Here is a 23,225-nt window from a genome sequence, read left to right on the forward strand (position 1 = left end):
TCTAGGTTCTTTCCATAGTTTGGCTATTGTAGAGATTGCTGCAATAAACATTTGGGTGCATGTGCCCCTTTGGATCACTACGCTTGTGTGTCTTCTGATTTAGAGAAAGGAAGCATTGAATGTTATGATAAGCATAGTATAGAAAAGAAAATCACCAATAAGATATAGAAAAATAGGAGACATAAGCCAAAACAACATTGCTTAAATAGAAAATAATAATTATTCTTCTCTTACTTTTGTTTTTGTTTTGTTTTACTGGCAAATATCACATTCTTCAATACTTTACTTTACAGAGTTTACATTCAATACATTGTATATTGGACAGAAGGACCTCTACAGCATAAATGTTTCAGATTAGCTGAAGACATTCAAGCATAAACAGTACTCATTAGGACTATTTATACAACTGGAAATCAGGACTGTTCTGCCCAAAATTTATATTAGACTAAGGTAGATTCCTAAGTGATTTTGCAGAAAGTGAAAGAAAATCAAGAAGGAAATAATAGGTATAATTATGCTTCCAAATGTATTTATTCTTTAGTTTTTCTCCCAAGGTCTTCAAAGTTCATGCAGAGTTATTAATATACATATTTATGCATATATGTGTATATAAATATATTCATATACTAAATGTACTACTAAATGGAAAAAAGTAATCACAAAAATAATTTAGAATGCTTTGTTGTTTTAAATTTTTTTTTTTATTTCATTTTTTTTTAATATTTTCTTTACTTATTTGATAGAGAGGGATCACAAGTAGGCAGAAAGGCAGGCAGAGAGAGAGGGAAGAAGCAGGCTCCCTGCCGAGCAGAGAGCCCGATGCAGGACTCGATCCCAGGACCAGAGATCATGACCTGAGCCCAAGGCAAAGGCTTTAACCCACTGAACCACCTAGGCACCCCTGCTTTGTTGTTTTAAATGAGACTCTGACAATTCAAACTGTATGTGTGTTCCTACATCATACACATAGATTATAGATTTATAATAACTTATAGATTATAGATTTGTGTAATATTTGTGAAGAAGAAGAAAGAAAAAAGATTGTAATGGGGAAAAAATCTTTTTATATGAATATCTCAATAATCATGTGAATCTGATCATGATCCTTCATATGACTTCTTTTTTTTTTTTTAAGATTTTATTTATTTTATCTGACAGACAGAGATCACAGGAAGCAGAGAGGCAGGCAGAGAGAGAGGAGGAAGCAGACTCCCCACTGAGCAGAGAGCCCGATGTGGGGCTTAATCCCAGGACCCTGGGATCATGACCTGAGCCGAAGACAGAGGCTTTAACCCACTGAGCCATCCAGGCGCCCCTTTCATATGACTTCTTTACCAATCTATTTTTTTTTTTTTTTTTTAAGAGAGAGAGCCAGCACGACTTGGGGGAGGTGCAGAGGAAGGAGAGAGACTCTTAAGCAAGTCCCACACTCTTCACAGACCTCGATGTTGGGCTTGATCTGACAACCCTGAGATGACAACTTGAGCCAAAATCAAGAGTCAGACACTTAACTAACTAAGCCACCCAGGCACCCCTCTACCAAGCTAAACTTTGAAAAAAGTGAAGAATGATGAAAAAGAAAGCTTTAATCTTATATATATTAAGAAACCCTCCTTAGATCTCAGTTCTTAACTTCAGTGTAGACCCCTTCATTTGCTGCTCATAATGTATATCAAATTTCTCGTTCAGAGCTACCGTAAAGTGATTCTTCCAGTCTCCTGCAATTCCTATAACAAAAGAGAAAACAGTAAATATTGTGTTTTCCAGCGAGAATCATGATGTTTTCTAATATTCATACGTTCATTAACACCTAATCAAATTTTATCCTTATAATCTTCAATTATAAAATAAAATATATACTATAGTGTGTGAGTGTGTGTGTGTATACACAGATATATATATTTGAGCTTGTAAAGAAAGATGTGTCCTGATTATTAACAAATAAACAAAACCCGGCAAATTTCTTTTTCTGATCCTTTCCTCTTTTGCTACTTTATTTATTTTTTCTTCCCCAATTCCCCTTGAAATGTTGGAGTTCTTAAGATGAGATCTATGTTTTGCCACACTTCCAAGATATTAAATATCATCTTCATACTAACACTCAAATCCAGGCTTATGTATCCATAACCTGTTGCCTCCTGGATTCCATAAGAGTATCTCAGATTCAACTAGTTCAAAATTAAATCCATTTTTTTCTCCACCAATTGTGGGTTTTTCGTGTGTACTTTCCCATAACCTGATTAATGGCAGCACCAGGTATCCATAGCATAAATTTGGAAGTTGTCCCTCAACCACAATATTTGATTTTATACTCATATTCAGACTCTCTTCATATCCATTTCTTCCATTCCATTTTTGCTGCCACTGACAGGTAAGCTTCTCAGCATCTCCTACATTGTGTTATTGTAAGACTGGCAGGTCCTTTTCTTTCGAATTCCAATACATCCAACCTTTCCCCAGCAGAAGGAGTATCTTAAGTTAGTAGTTTTCTTACCCCCTTAGTTAAAGGAGCTCTAAACTTTCCCAGTGAAATAACCCCAAAAGAGAGAAAATATGTGTCTTCAGAATTAGGTAGGGGCTAAGGGTATAGCACTAAGCAGCCCTTTACAAGCATGACAACTATTTTAAGTCCATTCATCTTAAAAATACATGTGAATCTTATGAAAAAGAACACTGAGATCATCTGAGAACTAGACAATTAAAATACAATCCATACGTTAACTTGTTTTTTGGGGCTTTCTGGGGGTGTCAGTAGCAGGTTTGTTATTCTTATCATCTTAAAAATTCCTGGCCCTGTCACTGAAAGTTCAGTTAAAAGGGCAAGATTTTCTCTATTTTGTTTCTGCTTCACATATTAGTAGACTGATGTCCCAAGTAGTCTACATATTCTACATGCTTTTGGATTTATTAACTGATCACCACTCCTCAGATCATTCCTCCTCCCAACAAAATGTCACCTCATTGTATTTTGATATTTTGCCAAACAAGGCTATATTTGGCAGTAAGTGCTTTGAAACTTAATCTTTTCAAACAGCTTTAATGAGGTTAACTGATCTACAAAGAACTGTACATATTTGTATAGCTTGATGAGTTTGGGTATTTGACACTTAGTTTTGAAAAATGTTTGCCGCTCGGTCAAGGAAAAAATAATTGTTCTAGGCTTTTTTCCTCAACTCAAGGTGAGATAATTATAGATGTTTTCTTTTGAGTTTCTTACTTGAGTTTGAAGAGAAAAATAATTTTTAAGTTATATACATTTATATAACATACATGGTGTAACACCAAGGCACACAGGCTTTATAAATGACAGTAGTGTGTGGTATTAGTGCTGATGGTGAGGCTTGGGGGGCTGTTGACAATTCTTAGTATGCTCCATAGAGTAAATAATCAGCAAATAGTAGCAATTTAGCAGCAGCAGCAGCAATAGGAGTAGTAGTAACACTACCATTTTAATCTCACTACAGAACTGGTAACTCAGGAAAAATATTGCTCAAATGTGAAACAGCTTTGAAGAAAACTAGCTGGGTCCACAGGCAAGAATAGACTTCAATAGGCGTTTGCCTAGAACTAGTTCAACTTGTGACTTTGTAGAGCCATCGAGGCAAATTACATGACTCTCTCACCCTTTCTCATGAAGGGAGAAATTTTTTGGTTCATGACTTCATCTGGTAGTGTTGTATAATTGGTAGACGGATTGTTCTTCATCTCCTGGAATGAAGTGTGTTGTACGATCTTGTCCACAAGCTCCTCTGATGGCTGTCTTCCCAGAAATTGTATCACTTTTATCACCTCCTTTCTGATATCCTAGGAAGAGAAAATATTTTGAGGACTCAATTACTAAAGTTAAATTCATTACTATTTAGATTGAGAGAGAGAGGGAGAGAGAGAGATTCTTTCCCTTTTGTCCCCACTGGTATTGGAATTAGACTTTTAATGAAGAAAAACACTTCCTGGAGAAGTATTTTTTCAACTTCTCTAAGCATAATTTCCCTTATCCACAAAAGGGACATAAAAGTTGTTTCAAAGATTGTTGTAATACTAAATGAGATGGTGTTTATAAAATATTTATTGTAGACTTTGATGCTTAGTACATACTCAGTAACTATTATCTATTAGTATGAATATATACTCTTAAAGACTAGAGTCCCTGTGAAAGATTAAGATTGGGGTTGAAAATATGTACATAGTTTTACTTTTTTCTTCTAATTTATTAGTGTACATACCAAGAAACAAAGTAACCAAAAAGATTAAAAAAAGGTATAAAAACTCAAATATCCAACATAGAACATCAGCTGTATATGAACCATAGCTCAAGCATCCTCAGCCCTACACGTCATATTTATAGTGTAGCCTATTATCCAGATAAACCACTCATACAAATATTCACAATACCAACTATAATGCTTATTTTGTCATATAGTTCTCTTTACAAAGAATGTTATTCTCAAATTCTCTGTCCTGCAAATTACAACTTGCCTATCAAACTTTAAGTATCACCTTCTTTGGCATGATTTCTTTGACTACTTCATTTTGAGTGAGATGACCCTATTTTCTCTCCTGTAAATTCCTGGATAGGTCTTTATTCTCATAATTTTATTTATTTGTCTGTCTGTTGTTTTTCTTTATTTTATGAACTCAAGTTCTTTCAAATTTTGTCTTTGGTAATTTTTTGAGATTTGGGTTTCAACATATTCATTCACAGAAGAGTTCTATTTATTAGCTTCAAATCTGTGCTAAAGTATCTGGATTATTATGATTTGGGGAGGTAGCTGCATCATCTATTTAAAGACAGATTTTTGTAACTACATTGTTGTCAAATGCTAATATTTTAGAAATACTAAGTCGCCCATATGTTTTCTTTTTCTAAAGTATTTATTTTAATAACATAAAGTGTTATATTAATCTCAGGTGTACAATATCCCATATGTTTTCAATTTCTCACCTCCTTCATGTCTTCATAGAAAAGAAATAGCACTTGTGGATTATTTCTCTTTTCCCACCAAGAATTTGCATGTTTATACCAGGAGCCATATGGCACTAAATTTAGAGATAAAAACAATGTAAGAGCATAGTATCATCTTTATACGGCTTGAAAATGGGTATTCAATCAACAGTAGCAACAAATAAATATAAGTGAATTATCATGGAATGAAAACAAGAGATCAGTCACACATCTTTTTTTTTTTAAGATTTTATTTATTTATTTGAGAGAGAGAGGAAGAGTGAGCACTATAGAGCGAGAAAGAGAGAGCGCCAGCGGGAGGAGAGCCTGACGGAGAGGGAGAAGCAGACTCCCCACTGAGCAGGGAGGTGATGCAAGACCTGATCTTAGGACCCTGAGATCATGACCTGAGCTGAAGACAGATGCTTAACCAACTGAGCCACTCATGTGCTCCGTTGTCAGACATCTTAAGCAAATTTCTCTGCAGCAAGAGAGGCAAAGTATGTTGAGTAATTTGTGTAAAGAAACATATTCTAAACTTTCATCATTATGACATGGTTAATGACACAGAAAAAGTAAAGGAAATTCCCCTCCCACTAACTTGATTCAGAGCTTATAAAAGGATTTTTGAAGTGTGTGTGTGTGTGTGTGTGTGTGTGTAAAATCAAGCTGTCAGTGAGGAGAGTGGAGTGGGAACTATTAATGATCTTATAATCTGAATTCAGTCTAGGTCTCAAATTTACCATTTACAAACTGTCTTTGGCAACTAAAGCCAGTAATTATATAATTTCTTATTACACTACTTGCAGTTTATATAGCAGGGGTGTTTTGTTAGGGAGCCTTAGTGATATTCTCATTTCAAAAAAGTTAGAAGATTTTCAAGATGATATGATACAACATGCTGAAATGCTGTCTGTCTAACTCCCTCTTCCCTTATCTTGTCTCATGCATATCTCAATGTTTTACCCAATAAAAAGCTGACAGAATAATATAATGTTGTCTGAGTCAACGTATTCTGTTTTGCGCTGTCATTGCCTACCATTTCTGTTCTTTGACTTTATTCACAATTGCTCCTAAAAGAAAAAGTCACACAATGATATTTATAGTGCCTCAGTCATCCATTTTGCAGAAGAGTAATACTGCCTTTCTCCGCCTTACAATGGGGATTTTGATGATCTTGTGGCATTTGTTTAATTCATGATGCTTTAGCATAATTTTTTCCCAAAATGTAAAAAACATAAAGGATATGTGTTCTAGTTTTATTAAGCCAATATTATCATCTATGAATATAAAGATGATATTATTATTGTTATTCTTGCAATTATTATTACAGGATCAGAATGGACTTCTTTCGATAATACTAGACTCTGCTGAACTCTTTCTTCCACAACTTTAGATAGTTGCTGTAGTCTGAAGTTAAAGAAAAAGGTAAAATTTCCCAGAATTTCAGCTCAAGTAACCCTTGTATGGTCCCGAGAAATCTAGCTGAATCATTCAGACTGTACCCTGGTGGAAAGAATAAGAACTTTGTAGATATTCAAACTCCTTTATGAATTCTGACCCCACAAAACACTTGAAATTTTCCTTGGAAACAAATGGGCATTCTCTTTTTTCTATTTCCTTGCCCTTTATTCAGTAGAATTATAACACTGTGAAATACTTTTCTAATAAAAAGAAATGAGAGAAAATTGGACACTGAATCTCAGTCGTAGAGCAGAAAATCTGTTACATTCAACCTCCAAACACACTTTTATATATTTATTTTTAGGCACTGAACTGGAATGTCCAAATTCTTCAATTTGCCACACACATCTGGAAACCCTATGCTTGCTTCAGAGTTCAGAGTCTTCTGGTATTTTTGTGTTTTATTTAAGGATCAGAGAAGATAACAGACCATAACAAGACAACAAAAATTTTTGCTCAGAGATGTCATTTGTCTTGTATTATTTACCTTGAAGGAGTTGAGAGTAAAGAAGCTCCTCTTACCTTGTCCTTCCATGAATTTTTCCACAAACTCTTGGAAAGATCCAGGATCTGGATGAGCAGATACCATTCGAAAGAAATAATAATAAGAAACAGCCACATCTTTGGCATTCCGGCAAAGATAGATCATCTAAAAAGGTGAAATTATATATGAAATCATTTTTTTTTTCAAACATAGTCTCATCAAGATGTAAAAAGAAAACATTTATGTTTTCAACTACAAATATAATACACAGTCATTGTAGAAAGTGGATAAGATATATGAAATTATATAGAAGAAAAATTCTTCAGTAACCTGAAATGATAGCATCTTTTGTACAGTTGTTCAGGGCTAGTTCTCACTTTACATTTTTCATGCCATTTTCACATATAATAACTTATTTTAATGTCATAAATTTCATCCAATCTTAGAGAGAAAACATGTTTACCAAGGGTTTACTTAAATGCACACTTATCTCAGTAAAAATATAATCTTCACCAATATTTTTGAGTTTCCATATTACATATAGAAGAAGCACCAATCAGGCATAGCAATCAGGAAGCCTTCTATCCCCATCTGGGGAAATAAAAAGTTTCTCTGACTATATTGACCTTAATACACATTTAATTTATTAAATGTCTGTAGATTCCAAAAAAGAACAAATAAACAAATGTGAAGTTTTAAGAATATTTGATTCTGCTTACCTTACAGTTCTTTTCCCAAAATGAGGCTGGAAGAAGGTCAGCTGGCAGATGAGTCTTCACTATTCTAGGAGATGCCATCTGTTTTAATTGTTTTACTCCTGATTTTTAAAAAGTTAAAGGTTATATAACTTTAAAAAATTAGAAATATTTATATGAATTTTATAGACATTTAAAAAATAAAAGTAACTTTAAGATTCTAAGTATATTCATAATAATAATAGTACATACCATGACAGAAGTTTAGGTAGAGGAAATTATAAAGAAAAAATAAGATAAAGTAAAATTTCACCATTTGGGAAAAATCTTTAACATTTTGGTAAGATATTAACACAATCATTATTAACATTCCACATTGAACATGTGCTTGAACTGCACAGGTCCACTTATATGTGGATTTTTTGCAGTACTATAAATATAAAATTTGTATTTATACACTTTATATAAATTTATATTTATTTACATAAATATATATTTATATGTATAAATTTATAATATAATATAAATATAAATTTATAAATACACTTTGTACAAATATATGTATAAATACATTTTGTACAAATTTTTGGTACAGATATATGTATAAATTTATAATATAATATAAATACACTTTGCATTATATATCTTATATATTATATATTATATATATAGTACTATATATAATTTCTCTTTTTTTTAAAGATTTTACTTATTTTATTTGAGAGAAATAGCACAAACAGGGGGAGCAGCAGAGAGAGGAAGAGGTAGAAGCAGACTCCCCACTGAGTAGGGAGACTGACTTGGGGCTCAATCCCAGGACTCTGAGCTGAAGCAGACATTTAACCAACTGAGCCACCCAGGCACCTCTTATAATTTTCTTAATAACATTGGCTTTCCTCCAGCTTACTTTATTGTAAGAGTACAGTATGTAATACATATATAACATACAAAATATGTGTTAACAACTGCTTATGCTATTGCTAATGCTTCCAATATAATAGTATACTATTAGTAGTTAAATTTGGGTGAGGTCAGAAGTTATATGCAGATTTTTTTTTTAATTTTATTATAAACATATATTTTTATCCCCAGGGGTACAGGTCTGTGAATCACCAGGTTTAAACACTTCACAGCACTCACCAAAGCACATACCCTCCCCAATGTCCATAATCCCATCCCCTTCTCCCAAACCCCCTCCTCCCAGCAACCCTCAGTTTGTTTTGTGAGATTAAGAGTCACTTATGGTTTGTCTCCCTCCCAATCCCATCTTGTTTCATTGATTCTTCTCCTACCCACTTAAGCCCCCATGTTGCATCACCACTTCCTCATATCAGGGAGATCATACAATAGTTGTCTTTCTCTGCTTGACTTATTTCGCTAAGCATGATACACTCTAGTTCCATCCATGTTGCCGATCACCACTGCTATTCAATATATGCAGATTTTTTATTGTGTGAGGGGTGATCATCCCTAACCCTACACTTGTTCAGGGGTCAACTGTGAATCCATATGACTAGACTCAGAGCTATCTAAATACCACACATGTAGACAGAATTTTTAATACCTCCTAATTGATTTTTTCCTCAATATAGTATACTGAAACTGCAATGTGAAGAAACATGACATCCTAAAATTTTAATGATATCATAGAGTTATTATGTCACTTTATTCTTTTATTGACCAACACATTGTTTCTAATTTTTCACAATATTAAAAGAATCTGTGATGAATATCCTTTTAGATATATCCTCGAAAATTTATGGATATTTTTCTAGTTTTTAATGTATTATCACATTCACCCCATATAGGGACAAATGCTTAAATATTACTAGGCTCTCATATGAAGACATGTAAGAGCTATCCTTATTCAATCTATTTCAGTTGAATGTTATAATGTAAACTCTGTCAAGATTTAAATTTAAATTTACATGTTTTTCATGGAGAAGACACAATACTAATTGCCACTTTTGTTTACAGTCTCTTTCCTTGCACTGTCTATATCCACACTTTAGAATATATGTACATAGTTTTTATTTTTTTTTCATTTATTTATTTTTTAATCTAAACTTAAAAAATCTACTTAAACATTACCATTCATTACATCTTCTTTTCTGCATTCCAAATAAGGTATTCGATTAAAAATGGCATCTGCTTTGCATTTTTCCACATCGCCCTCTTTGTAGATCATGTACACAATTTCACTAACCCAGGTTGTACCTGTAAAAATTAGACAAATCTCAGTGTTTCACTAACCATTCAGATTGCCAATGCAAGTAGTGTATTTATAGCTGGATAAAGCAGAAGTGTCCTAATGCAATATAATTTGAAAGATGTCAGAATAACTTTAGAACTCAAGAAATATTTCTTCTCATACTTAATCTTACAAGACCTCAAAATAACCTCAATAGATGAAGATGAATATTGTAGTAAGACACACCTATGGTAAGAGTCCAAATTTGTTCACAGTGAACTGGGACATTGTGCAAGCTGGTAACAGTTTAGGATTTAAATTTTTACATCTAAAATGTTAGAAGGCTTGAATTATTGAATTCTTACTACATAGAAAGCATTGCATTTAATTAGACATTATCAAGAAAAACAAAGAGGAATAAGATACAGTTCCTGGCATCTAGGACACATTAACAATAAATATATTTAAGCTGACTAAGTCATACAAGTGAAAATAATGCACATTGAATCCTGAGTTTAATTTAAAGAAAGAAAAGATGAGTATCCAAGTAGGAGGAGGAAAGCTTTCAGGTGAGTTTTGAAGGATGCACTAAACACAGATGGGCAGGAAAGAAGAACTGAACAAGTTGGAGAATCCAGAGAGCAAGCGCGCGCTCGGAGGCTCCCACATCATGTACGTGCTATTCCTGCAGCCTGGAACAATCTTCTAGGAGCTAAATCTCTCACATCTTTGCTTTGTTTACCCTAAGAAGCCTCTGGACTGCCCCAAGCAAAGTACTCCTGCTATATGTTCTCACAATACCCTAACGGAGCTCCTTCATCCTCAACATTTTCATACTATATCATATCTGCCACTTATTTCTTTATATTCTCCTCTGGGTTATTTATTTATATTCCCCTCTGGGTGATACACACTGAGAAGGCAGGGATTTGATGTGTTTTATTCACCATTGTATCTCCAGTGGCTAATAGCACCCTTGACACATAGCAGAAACTCAATAAAAATTTGCTGAATGAACAACTGAAAAAACAGAAATGGGAAGAACATGCAAAGAAATGGTGAAGAGGCAGATCAATGAGAATAGAGGGTTTGTACTTCGGGAGAGATAATGTTCATAGGAAGGTGTCATTCATCCATTCATTCTTTTCAACACAGGTATATCGAGAATACTCTGGTCATGTTAAATTTTAAGAATACAGAGTTAAGTAAGATGTAGTCATTATGCTAGTGTTTCATGTGTTATGGAGACTTATACTCCAAAGACATGTATTTTGAGCACAGAATTTGAACTATCTTTTCGGCCTATTAGATATCTACAAATACTACATGAAAATAAAATTGTTCATTTTGAAAAAATGTAAAGAGACTTGAATAATAGATGATGCACTCGAGCATGCGTCCACCACAGACTTTACTGTTAACTTCTGATGCCTCAAGCTAAGCCCCAGTACAGAGGAAACAGAAAAAAATAGACTTGATCCTTGCCTTCTAGTGCTCAAAGTCATGTTTAAGAGTTGGAAACAGTGCACAATAATTACAAAACTTCTTTTTTTCTTCAGATGCTATAACACAGGTGGGCACAGGAATTTCAAGGGCTACAAAGGAAGAACATTTAACTCCGTGTGCTTCTGCTGCTGTGATGTATTAACAAGAAATGCCTTCAAGACAACATGAGAATTGAACTTAGACTTAACACATTATTGGCATTGGTTCACCAGTTTTGTGAGAAAAGGATTCTAGCAGGCAGAACCATCTCCCTCCCACCCCCCATTAAGGTCAGATACTTAAGAATAGTATAGTGATGAGGAAAAGAATTGGAAATCCATTATAAAGCCTAAATGGAAGAAGAAATGGGTGGGAAGGAGGGTGCAGAAGCAAGCAGATGGCAAGCATAAAATGCCTTGGAGTTCATATTAGAGTTTGAGTTTTTTAGAAGTTCTGGAATTAATTGAGCAAGAGAGCAAGATTATGAGAACTCTGTTTTGGAAGAATTCCTTCAGTAAGATAACAATATATTTAACACATATAAAAGTGTTAAATGTAACAACCAAATAGAGAAGTCTCGATCAGATCTTTCTAATTTCTAAAGATCTATGGTTGTGAGATCCCCGAACTATGATTAAGTTGAGCTAATCTCGGGAAAAAATATGTTACTTAAAAAAGGAGTCTGGGGGCAAACTTAAGAAGAGCTAGTTAGCTGAAAAAATAATTTTTTAAGTCTGAAAAAATTGTTTGTACTTTGTTTATACAAAATGACAATATGGTTCTATAGTCACACATTTATATTAATAATTTTCTAAAGGTCCATGGAATCTGTGCTGCTCAAGTCACACGTACAGAACGTGCTCTTAGAACAGAGCTATAATATCCACTTTTTCTGTGTCTATACCAAAACTACTATGTTTGTCTTTAATATGAAGAATCAGTGTGGAAGAAGCCAACAGCTTAATATTCACCATTCAAGGTGGGTTTGTCATTTCTAGATGAAAAGAGAACCGCACTGAGATAATAAGGAAACTTACCAGATTTGGGATACGTGGCAATGACAATGTCATCTGGTCTTGCCTGGAATGTATCCACATCATCCCAATATTCTATAAAGTCTTTATACATTAGAATTCCGTGGACTTTGCCAAAGTATTCATCATAGTCAGATTTGGAAGAATCCATCCTAAGGGTCGTGCACTGAAAGAAAAATGTATATTTTCCACTTATGTGTACTTTAAAATGTTTTAAAATTAATAATAGCTCTTACATTGAGGTTCTCTTGAGTTTCTAGCATTTCTTAGCTATTGAGTATATGGAGTAAGGCATGTTTAAGAAGTATATAACATAGTCTTGGTGCTTTAAGAATCTCTAATCCCATTCAGAAGGTAAGTCTAACAATATAAAAGAGTAAGAAAATACAAGGCACTATAAAGTGTTTAAAACTACATAAAAAATGGGGGCACCTGGGTGACTCAGTCTGTTAAGTGTCTGACTCTTGGTTTCAGTTCAGGTTATGATATTGGGATCATTGGAACAAGCCCCATATTGTGCTCTGCATGAAGTACAGAGTCTGTTTGAGATTCTTTCTCCCTCTACCCCTCTCCTTCCTGGTCTCTCTCTTTTCTCTCTCTAAAATAAATAAATAAATCCACCCCCACCACACCCAAAATAAACCTATGTAAAAAATAATGTGAAGTGCTTGTATTATGTTAATTTTTTAAAGGATTTTAAAATCTGAGCCACCCAGGCACCCTTGGATAATCTCTAAGATTTTTAACAATTGTATTGTACTTTCTTCCATGAACCCAAAAAAACACCACTAGGGGCACCTGGGTAGTTCATTCTGTTAAGTGTCTGCCTTCCACTCAGGTCATGATCCTAGGGTCCTGGGATCCAGTCTGTATGAGGCTGCCTGTTCAGCAGAGAGCCTGCTTCTCCCTCTCCCTCTCCCCTGCCCCTACTCATGTTCTCTCTCTCTCTCTCTAATAAATAAATAAAATCTTTTTAAAAATTTATATTATAATTATGCATAGCAAACTCCATGATGAATAAAAACAGAGCCTTCCATTTCTTTATCAAAATTGATGGAGTATATGAAAAGACTAAGAGATTTAAAAAATACAACAGTATTTTGGCAAATAATCATGGTGATTAATCATGTAAACATCAAATAACATGAAAAGATGGATGGTCACATTTGATAGCCACTACACGATCTCAAAGTCATAGCTTCCTTAGTTCTTGAATGTTTCATTTAATGAAAAAATTCAAATGCTTGATAAGTGTATTTAAAAGATGAAACTAATGACACTGTAATGGATATATCTAAAACACGGGTTCTTGAGGATATAATAGATTGCTCTGGGACCTCTCACATTACCTTCACCTTTCTCTCATTTGATCAGTAAAGTAGTACATATTCCCATTGAATGACTTGTCTGAAACATATAAGGTTAAACAAGATGGTTATCACTGATAATTCATTTCCTGATCCCATGACAACTCATTTCATGTTCAGCATTGTTCATAGGATTTTTACTTAAGCAAACTTTCTTTCATTGACTTTCAACTTCTTCCACTATCTTTCCTTTTCCATTCTGAGTTTGTGATATAGCATCTCAACAAATTTAGTCCTTTGATATTAGCCTCTTTAGATCTCCTTTGTATTCATCTGTGTGAACCAGATTAGTGCACATGTGCCATGATGACTACTCTGTGATCTGCCTTCTTGAGCTATCACCTCCCTACATTCTTTCCCTTTGTTTAACCACACCCTTAAGTACACCCTCAAGGTAAAATGTCTTTGGTCTGCTCTAGAGATAAGACTATGACACACACTTATTCTTTTATAAATTTTTTTTTCTTAGTTTAAATTTTAGGTTGTTAACATATAGTGCAATATTTGTTTTGGGAGTAGAACTCAGTGATTCATTTACTTATGCACAACACCCAGGGCTGTTCATAACAGGTGCCCTCCTAATACCTATCACCCATCTAGTCCATCCTCAACCCTCAGTTTGCTCTCTATTGTTAAAAGTCTCTTCTGACTTATTTCTTTCTCCCCTTTTTTTCTTTTCCCCCGTCCCATATGTTCATCAGTTTTCTTTCTTAAATTCCACATGTGAGTGAGATCATGTGGTATTTATCTTTCTCTGACTTATTTCACTTAATATTAAACTCTTTAGCTCCATCCATATTGTTGCAAATGGCAAGATTTCATTCTTTTTGATACTGAGATATGTATATATATATAGATAGATAGATAGATAGATATCTATATATATAGATCTATATATATATTTATCACATCTTCTTTATCCATCCACCTTTCCATGGACATTGGACATTTGGGCTCTCTCCATAGTTTGACTATTGTTGATAATGTTGGTATAAACAACAGGAGCATGTATTCCTTCCAATCTGTATTTTTGTATCCTTTGGATAAGCACCTAGTAGTGCAATTACTGGATCATAGTGTAGTTCTATTTTTACCATTTTGAGGAACCACCATACTATTCTCCAGAGTGGCTGCACAAGTTTACATTCCCACCAATGATGTAAGATGATTAACCTTTCTCTGAATCCTTGCCAACAACTGTTGTTTCTTATGCTGTTAATTTTAGCCATCTGACAGGTGTAAATGGTATCTCACCATGTCTATTTTTTTTTAAGATTTTATTAATTTGTCAGAGATAGAGAAAGAGGGGAGATACCGAGCACAAGCAGGGGGAGTGGCAGGCAGAGGGAGAAGCAGACTCCTGCTGAGCAGAGATTTCCCCCCCCCGCCCCCGCCCCCAATGCAGGACTCCATCCCAGGACCCTGGGATCATTACCTCAACCAAAACAGACACTTAACCAACTGAGCCACCCAGGCATCCTTCATCATGGTTTTGATTTGTATTTCCCTGAGAGATCTTGAACATCTGTTCATGTGTCTATTAGCCATGAGGATGTCTTTTTTAAAAAAGTGTCTTCTGCCACTTTCTTAACTGGGTTACCTGTTTTGGGGGGTGTTAAGTTTGATAAGTTCTTTGTGAATTTTGGATACTAACCCTTATCAGATATGTCATTTATCAGCCCATTCTGTAGGCTGCCGTTTACTTTAGTTGATTATTTTCCTTGCTGTGCAGAAGATTTTATCCTGATGAAGTCCCAAGGGCTCATTTTTGCTTTGTTTCCCTTGCGTATGGTGATGTGTCTAGTAAGAAGTTACTATAGTTGAAGTCAAAGAGGTTTCTTCTTGGACACACACATTCTTAAACATTCTCCTCTTGGGTGGTTCCCTAGCAGTACTCCCAGCCTCTAGGTCTACAAAAGCAAGTCTTAAGGGAGGTGGGTTGCAGAGATCTACTCATCTTTCATGACCCAAGACACACTTCAGTCCATTAGCCCCCTTAATAAAACCATTTCTTGTTAAGCTGGAGTTGGTCTTTTTCTTTGGTTTTATGGTTCCTTTGGACTTTAGAGGTTGTTTTCATGTACCTCCCTTTCACAAATATCACCCTTGCCCAAAAGCCACCTGGTAAGTTATATGCTTATTTGTAACAACTATGACTTTTATTGTCTTTTTCAGAGAGCCTGTAGTATAATAAGAGCCTTCTGGAGGTAGTAGTTCTTTTAGTCACTTAATATGCTTCCTTTAATACAGAGAATCCCAGTTCATGAGAGATGCATTATAAAAAGAAAATGAAATTTCAATTACTGTGACAGATCGACTATCCCAACACAAGAAATAACTAGTGTCAAATTTTAGGACGATAAATCCTACAAATTAAACCAAATGGTTAGACCATTAACTTATTCTGAAGGTTTTTTCCCATCATGTTTTCCCCACTATATTTCTAGGCTGCACATTATAGCTAGAGACTTTCAGATGTTGCCTCCTAACTCCCCATCACCAGCACCTGGCACTAAGTCCCACAGACTCAATCCCTCTCATATCAATCATATTCCTATCTTCATGATCATTGCCCTTGTTCAGAGCTCCCAACTGTTGACTGAATATGAGAGTAGCCTTTCATCTGGATTTTCTGTGAAAAGTACAAATCTCTTCTTTCTACAATCACCAGAAGAAAAGGAATGAATATTCTTTACTAGGCAATTACTTTGTGCCAGATTTGAAAAGTCTTATTTTAAAATCTTATTTATATGTCATAAAATTACATGAAAAAGCAGACATCATTATCTATTAAGTTTGTCCTGTAACAGACCTTGGAGACAGAAACTGTTTTTGTCTTTCTGAAGGGAGGGCAAATATGCACACAGTTATGCATACATGTAAATGTACATATATAAATATTCTTATTTTTGACACATGATTGGTGAAAACAAATTAAACAACATAGATACAATGAAAATGCTCTCTTTATTCTACTCTGAAGATATAATCACTCCTAATAGCACTATATTTATGCTTCCAAATATTCAAATGTATATAAAGCCTATATACTTATATATCTAATTTAATTTGTATTATAGTTTACATTCTTTTTGTACTCTATTTTTTCACTATATAGTGTGAACAAAAGTTTCTATTAATACATAAATTCTGTTTTTATTCTTATAAATGACACATGGCAGTCCATAGTATGGGTGTAACATAGATAACACAATTCTTTACTGAGGGAAATTTCTGTTGTTCCCCATTTTTTAGATATAAGTAGCACCATAATGAATGTCTTTAAGCATATGTATTTTCACACTTACCTCTGCAGTGATAATGAAACTGCAAAAATAAAAGATATGCACATATAAAATATCATTAAATATTTTAATTGCTAAAATTATACCAATTTGCATAATCTGTGCAATTGCCTGTATTCTCATATCCTCACCAGTATTAGAAATTATTTGTTGTAATCTTTTATAATTGAAAATATGTTTTTAAAATTGTGTTTCAGGGATATTTTATAATTTTTCATGTTTCATCTTATATAAGTTAATTGGTTATTTTAATTATTTTATTTTTATTAAATTGATAACTTTATTATTATTTTATTTTATTTATTTTAATTTATTTAATTTAAATGTATTTAATTTTTATTTAAATAAAAATATTAAATAGTTTAATTTAATTAATTTAATTTAATTAATTATTAAATTTGTTATTATTATTATTTTATCCATCGAGAGTGTTGCTTTTGGGGCACCTGGGTGACTCAGTGGGTTAAAGCCTCTGCCTTTGGCTCAGGTCATGATCCCAGGGTCCTGGGATCGAGCCCCACATCTGGCTCTCTGCTCAGCCGGGAGCCTGCTTCCTCCTCTCTCTCTCTGCCTGCCTCTCTGCCTACTTGTGATCTCTGTCTGTCAAATAAATAAATAAATAATCTTTAAAAAAAAAAAAAAAGAGTGTTGCTTTTTCGTAACTGATTTATAGCTAGTAATTTATTGTTGATTTTATATTGAGGATATATGTGCTTTTTCTGTTTTATATGTCAGTAATCTTTAAACTTTTTTATTTTAAGATTTTGTTAATGTGTTTGACAGAGAGAGAGTGAGATTGCTCACAAGTAAGGGAAGTGGGCAAGGGAGAAGAGAGCAAGAAACCCGATACTCAGCTGGACCCCAGGTCCCTGGGATCATGACCTGAGCCAACAGCAGACAATTAACCAACTGAGCCACCCAACCTCCCCTAAACTATCTTAACGAACTCTTTTGATACAGTTGCATAGAAGTTTATTGCTCACATAATCAATGTGTCAAATTTTGGCCTTATGGTTGGTATGGTTCCTTAAATATTTAAATGTGCTCATACAATGAGAAACATATATACATCGTAAGTTTATATAATCTTATTAGTTTAGAAGATTGATGTGTACACAACAGAGAATAGAATATAGTTATTCAGAGTGTGGGTCCTAACGTATACCACCATGTTTAAATCCTAGTTCTGCTATTTGAAATTGTATGATCTTGAAAAATTACTTCAGGTCAACTATGCTCCATTTTCTCATCTACAAATTAAGGATGATAAAAATGATAATACTTATTGGAAACACTGAATGTAAATTATAAATTCCCATTATAAATTCTTAATAACTATGAGCTTATATTGTTACTACACTGAATCCATATGGTAATATGGAGGAGTGTAGAGAGCAAGATGGAGTCTCTCATGTCAAGCAGGGGGCTGTGTCAAGCAATGATGCAAGCAGTTAAGGCACTGCATCTAGGAGATATGCCAGGACCAGAATTGTTGACATCCCACAAATGATAACAAGCAGAACCAGAAGAGGTCTTCTGGGCCTCCTAACCAGTTAGATCTCTTTAAAAAGGGGAAATTTTTGGCAGCAAACTGTCAGAATCTTCAGAGGTGATCTATGTCTGACCACTTTAAAAAGGCAGCCACCACCCAAGGTTCTGCCCACTTGCTCTCTGAACAGAACCAAGACCCTCCATTGTTTGACTATGATAAGTAATAAGTGCAGAGAACTGACCCAGACTGGACCAAGGCCTGATCTCAGCTGCGCATCCACAAACTGACTTCAGGTTGGTTCATTAACTTCCTACACCCTTCTGTTGTTGTTGTTTGTTTGTTTGTTTTGGTTTTAGTTTTTGTTTTTGTTTTTTTTAAGAGAGAGAGAGAGAGAAAGAGAGTAACGAGTTGGGTAGGGGACTACAGAGGGAGAGGGAGAGAGAAAATCCCAAGCAGACTCCATGCTCAGCGAGGAGCCCGACACAGAACTCAATCTCACAACCCTGAAATCATGACCTGAGCTGAAATCAAGAGTTGGACACTCAACCAACTGAACCACCCAGGTGTTATCTTGTTTGTTGTGTGGCTTGTCTTATGGTCTGCTCTATGTGCTGTGTAAAAAGCCACATTAATCTCATGGTGAAATGTCATTGAGTTTGAAATCTTGAAACTGTTTTATAATCATGTCTAACTTTGCTTTCTGACTGAATAAAGCTGACATAATGTGTCACTTTCATAGCATGCTCAGGATAACGAGCCAGACACTTTGGGCTCTCTCAGTTAGAAATAGTACGCATAACGCCGTAAGATCTCCTCTAAAAGCAGAGGAAATATATGTTGTTACAATTCCCAAGAATAAGGGCACCTGGGTGGCTCAGTCATTGAGCATCTGCCTTCAGCTCAGGTCATGATCCCAGAGTCCTAGGATTGAGACCCGCATCAGGCTCCAGCCCTGCATGGGGCTCCCTGCTTGGCAGGAAGCCTTCCTCTCCCCCCTCCCATCATCCCCTGCTTGTGTTGCCTCTCTCGCTGTGTCTCTCTCTGCCAAATAAATAATTTAAGTCTTTTTAAAAATTCCCAAGACTATATTTCATAAATACAAAATTACCTGGAGAAACTGATAATCAATAACCTGTTTTCTCACTGGAGAGGGTAAAATCTGTTAATATCTGATATGATTTTTACAACACATGACTTCTATTTGTTTGCTTCTCTTAAGTTCTTTGGGACAACCCAATATATTTATTTCATTTGACCCCAGATTACCCACCAGAAGACAGACCCAATGGAAGAGAGTTTTTAATTTGTTTTTGACTAAAAAATGGCTTAGCATGTGTTTTGGAAACATGGAACAACACTAGTCCTGCATGTTGTTACTAAAAGTTAAGAAAATCCCAGTCCCTAATAGACTCAACTCTTTGAAGACCTCCCTCTCAGGTAGGTTAGATGTCATCTCACCAAAATTACAAGATTTTGATGAAAAATTAGCCTTGTTAATAAATCAGCTTGTTGGGAGCCTGGGTGGCTCAGTCGGTTAAGCATCTGCCATAGGCTTAGGTCATGATCTTAGGGTCCTGGGAAGGAGTCCTGCTTCCAGTTTCCTGCTCAGAGAGGAGTATCCTTGTCCCTCTCCCTCTACCCCTCCCCCCTGCTCATGGTCTCTCTCTCTCTCTCTTTCTCAAATAAATTTTTAAAAATCTATAAAAATAAATAAAATAAAATAAATATAATAAAATAATAAAATAAATCATCTTGTTCCCTAAACCTTTCTTGCTCTCAGAAACAGAAATCTTTCACTAGAAGAAATGTGTATAACAGATGTTACTTGCCCAGCCTATTGATTTGTTTATTCATGTGAACAACTTTCTTGGTGTTCTGCCAAGTTTGCAAATATTGGCTTACAGTCAACTGGGAGTAGCCGATTTTATCATTCAGCAGTTGGCTGGCTTCTGCTTACCCCTTCATGGTCAATTTTTTTCTCAGAGTTAAGCTGAATGGCATATAATAAAATCTCTTTTCTTATTAACTTCTGTTAGTAAGTTATCTCCTATCACAATGTATGGACTTACTCTCTAGCTACTCTCTTCTTTCTCAAAAGATGTATTTCAGTTGGAAATTGTCAATTTTATTTTCCGAGTGTAAAGGTTACTGTTGTCTAGAAACACCAACCAAGAAAAATCATTAGAACTGTGCTTTATAAATTCAATAAAATTCAGAAAGAATTTTTCTTTTTCCTCTTTATTTCTTTCTCCTTTTCTCTATCTTCCCCTCCTCTAGCCCCTAATCTGCCTCTCATCCAGCAGTTATTAGGTGTGTGGGCAACTACCTCATTTCCAGATGTAGTGTTAAGGGTCAGAGACACAGGGTGAGTGCAGATGAATGAAGCTCGTTTAGTCCCCACTGTCTTCTGCTTACTCAGATTTGGGAAAAATTGTTGAAAGCAGTGAACATCCAGGCTCCATACTATGTCACAAAGCAGATGTTCAAAAATACTTCTTAAATTTAATTGCCAAATCGAATGTCTCTGCTCTCTCTCATTTCTATTAAGGACTCCTAGATAAAATAGCTACTGTTTTGCCAATAATCTACCTATGATGGACCAAGGACTTGGATTTCTGCTATATTCTCATTTAAAAGTAACAGTAATATACATAAAGGCCCATGGTGGCATTCAACTACTTCTGTCACACTTCACAGAACTGATCACCACACTGGAAGTCAGTCTCCACTTTAACTATTTCTACCCTGCTTGTTCTGTTTCCTCCTTAGTGAAATGGAGGACATGTCCAGCATGCAGAACTTGCAGAGTCACTACGATACCATAGTTTTATGTTAAAATTCTTTAAACACCAAAACACTATATAATGCAAGATTTATTTTTAATGACAAGTGATTTAAAAAGGCTTCGAAATGTTTTACATTATTAAGTAACTGAAGTATTAATAAAGACTTTATTCTCTCTGTGTTTCTTTTTCTAACAGCTTTGTGATGTATCCTTTGCATCTAAATTTTCTACATCTAAAAATCTAAATATTAACATCAGTAACAATAGTAAAAATACAACCTGTCCTGATGATCCTGGGGAAAAAACTGGGTGATCCAATTTAGTTTTCTTCGATCTCCACTCAGGTTTTAGGCTGCCAAAAAAGATGAGAACCACTTAAGCATTTGAAATGTTTCTGGTGAGCTTTTATTCCCAATGCCAGAGAGGGAGGCGGAGATTAATTTGTGGGGCTTGGTTTTCTAGCGTTCGTGATGCAACGAGGATCAGAAATATGTATACGTACCTGCTGATGGATGTAGCCAGAGCCGTGCTCATTCATAGCGGGATGTGAAAAGCCTCTGCTGTTAGTTTTCATTCTTGGCTCATAATCAAATTCCTAAATTTGCCAATAGCAATCAGTGGGTTGGAGAGAGGGAGGGAGGGGAAATGAAGAGGAAATGAGGGAGAAGGGGTTTGGAGCAAAATATATGCTAGGAAGGGGAGGTTCTTTATTTATTCACTGATGAATAATAAAATGAGATTGACCTTCAAAAGAATAAACTTCCTGGGGGAGCGAGAGGAGAGAAGAAAAGGAGGGGAAAACCAGGAGGGCAGTGAGGACCCTGGATCAGTAGACATAGCTCAGTTTCCTGAGGGATGTCAAAGAAGGCTTTGTAGTACCTGGTTATGTCCTAACAAGTCAATTGGGAAACACCTCCTACTTTCAACTCTGAAGCGGACCTGAACATCAAAAACAGATGACAGCTAAAGAAAGAATGTAGATACACATCACTCACCTTTGAATTCTTATTTAAAAATCTCACTATCTCTGCACCCAGTCACATGCATAACAGGATAGTGTGGTATTTACTGTGATGTTAACCCTTGACGCCAATGTAATTTAGATACAAGAATATGAAAAACAAAACCCTAAAGATTTGTAGAGCCCAAGAATCCTTCACTTTTCTTCTTTTCAGGTCTGCACCTGCTGAGGAAATTTTCCCTTGCACCCACCTCTCTACCCTAATCAATACCTCTAACCCAGTTAGTTCCAAACCTCATTGGAACTAACTAATTGGACAGATTAGTTCTCATTTGTCTCTTGATTATAATGAGAAGACACTTCTTTAAAAGGTTTATTATGACTCTTGCAGAGCTGAGCAACCCTCTAAATGACCTTCAAACCCTACACTACTCATTAATGCTTAACCCATTATGCTGTAATTAACATTTACTTTGTGCAGCTTTCTGATAGTACATAACTTAGAGAGAGGGGTTTTACTCAGTGATTAGCATGCTGCTGGCATGAATGCATACTAACTGAATGAAAGTGGCCAGCGTGTTCGAGACAGTAGAAGTTAAAAAAAAAAAAAAAAGTAATGGTTAGTTATAGAAGTTACTAATATCTAGCCCTACCAAAAGTAGAAAAGAACAGTTGCATGGTTTTTGAGAAATGAGGCTTCTCACAATACAAAATCAAGGTATAACAAGAGTAACAGAGACTCGAATATAGATTTTATATTACTTGGTTTTCTGTGGTTGGTCATTTATATATTTCTATTTTTGAGTTAAAATGTGTGTTAAAAGGATTTGATCATTCAAAAATGTAATCATTAAACATACACACTTAATAGAGATGATAATTTTTAACCCTGTTGCATAGTGTAAACTTTAATTATTATTTTTTAATAATAAGGATCTAGGGGCGCCTGGGTGGCTCGGACATTAAGTATCTGTCTTCGGCTCAGGTCATGATCCCAGGGTCCTGGTATCAAGCCCCACA

General features: G+C 35.1%; 1 protein-coding gene across 2 annotated transcripts; it reads right to left on the bottom strand.

The window, feature by feature from the left end:
- Positions 1-1,340: 1,340 nt before the first annotated feature.
- On the bottom strand, positions 1,341-21,917 carry LOC116585151 (sulfotransferase 1E1-like). Of its 2 annotated transcripts, XM_032334480.1 has the most exons (9): positions 21,747-21,917; positions 21,524-21,596; positions 12,299-12,461; positions 9,677-9,802; positions 7,610-7,707; positions 6,929-7,055; positions 4,943-5,037; positions 3,624-3,804; positions 1,341-1,727 (listed from the first exon to the last, which is right to left on the bottom strand). In XM_032334480.1, exons 1-9 carry the CDS (start codon positions 21,776-21,778, stop codon positions 1,615-1,617), a joined length of 1,008 nt encoding a protein of 335 aa, XP_032190371.1. In that variant the 5' UTR covers positions 21,779-21,917; the 3' UTR covers positions 1,341-1,614. The 2 variants fall into 2 exon arrangements, with proteins under 2 accessions (XP_032190371.1, XP_032190372.1); XM_032334481.1 differs by lacking the exon at positions 21,747-21,917 and having other exon boundaries at positions 21,529-21,602.
- Positions 21,918-23,225: the final 1,308 nt, after the last annotated feature.

Source organism: Mustela erminea, chromosome 2 (genome assembly GCF_009829155.1).
Source record: "Mustela erminea isolate mMusErm1 chromosome 2, mMusErm1.Pri, whole genome shotgun sequence".
NCBI classification, from domain to species: Eukaryota; Metazoa; Chordata; class Mammalia; order Carnivora; family Mustelidae; genus Mustela; species Mustela erminea.

Bases quoted from the DNA above. Each gene is read 5' to 3' on its own strand.
- LOC116585151 (XM_032334480.1), bottom strand. From the start codon at position 21,778: ATGAGCACGGCTCTGGCTACATCCATCAGCAG. The intron at 12,462-21,523 runs GTTGTATTTTTA...TTTTTCTTTCAG, and splicing joins CCCCAGGATCATCAGGACAG to TGCACGACCCTTAGGATGGA. The intron at 7,056-7,609 runs GTAAGCAGAATC...TCACCTTTTTAG, and splicing joins TTTGGGAAAAGAACTGTAAG to ATGATCTATCTTTGCCGGAA.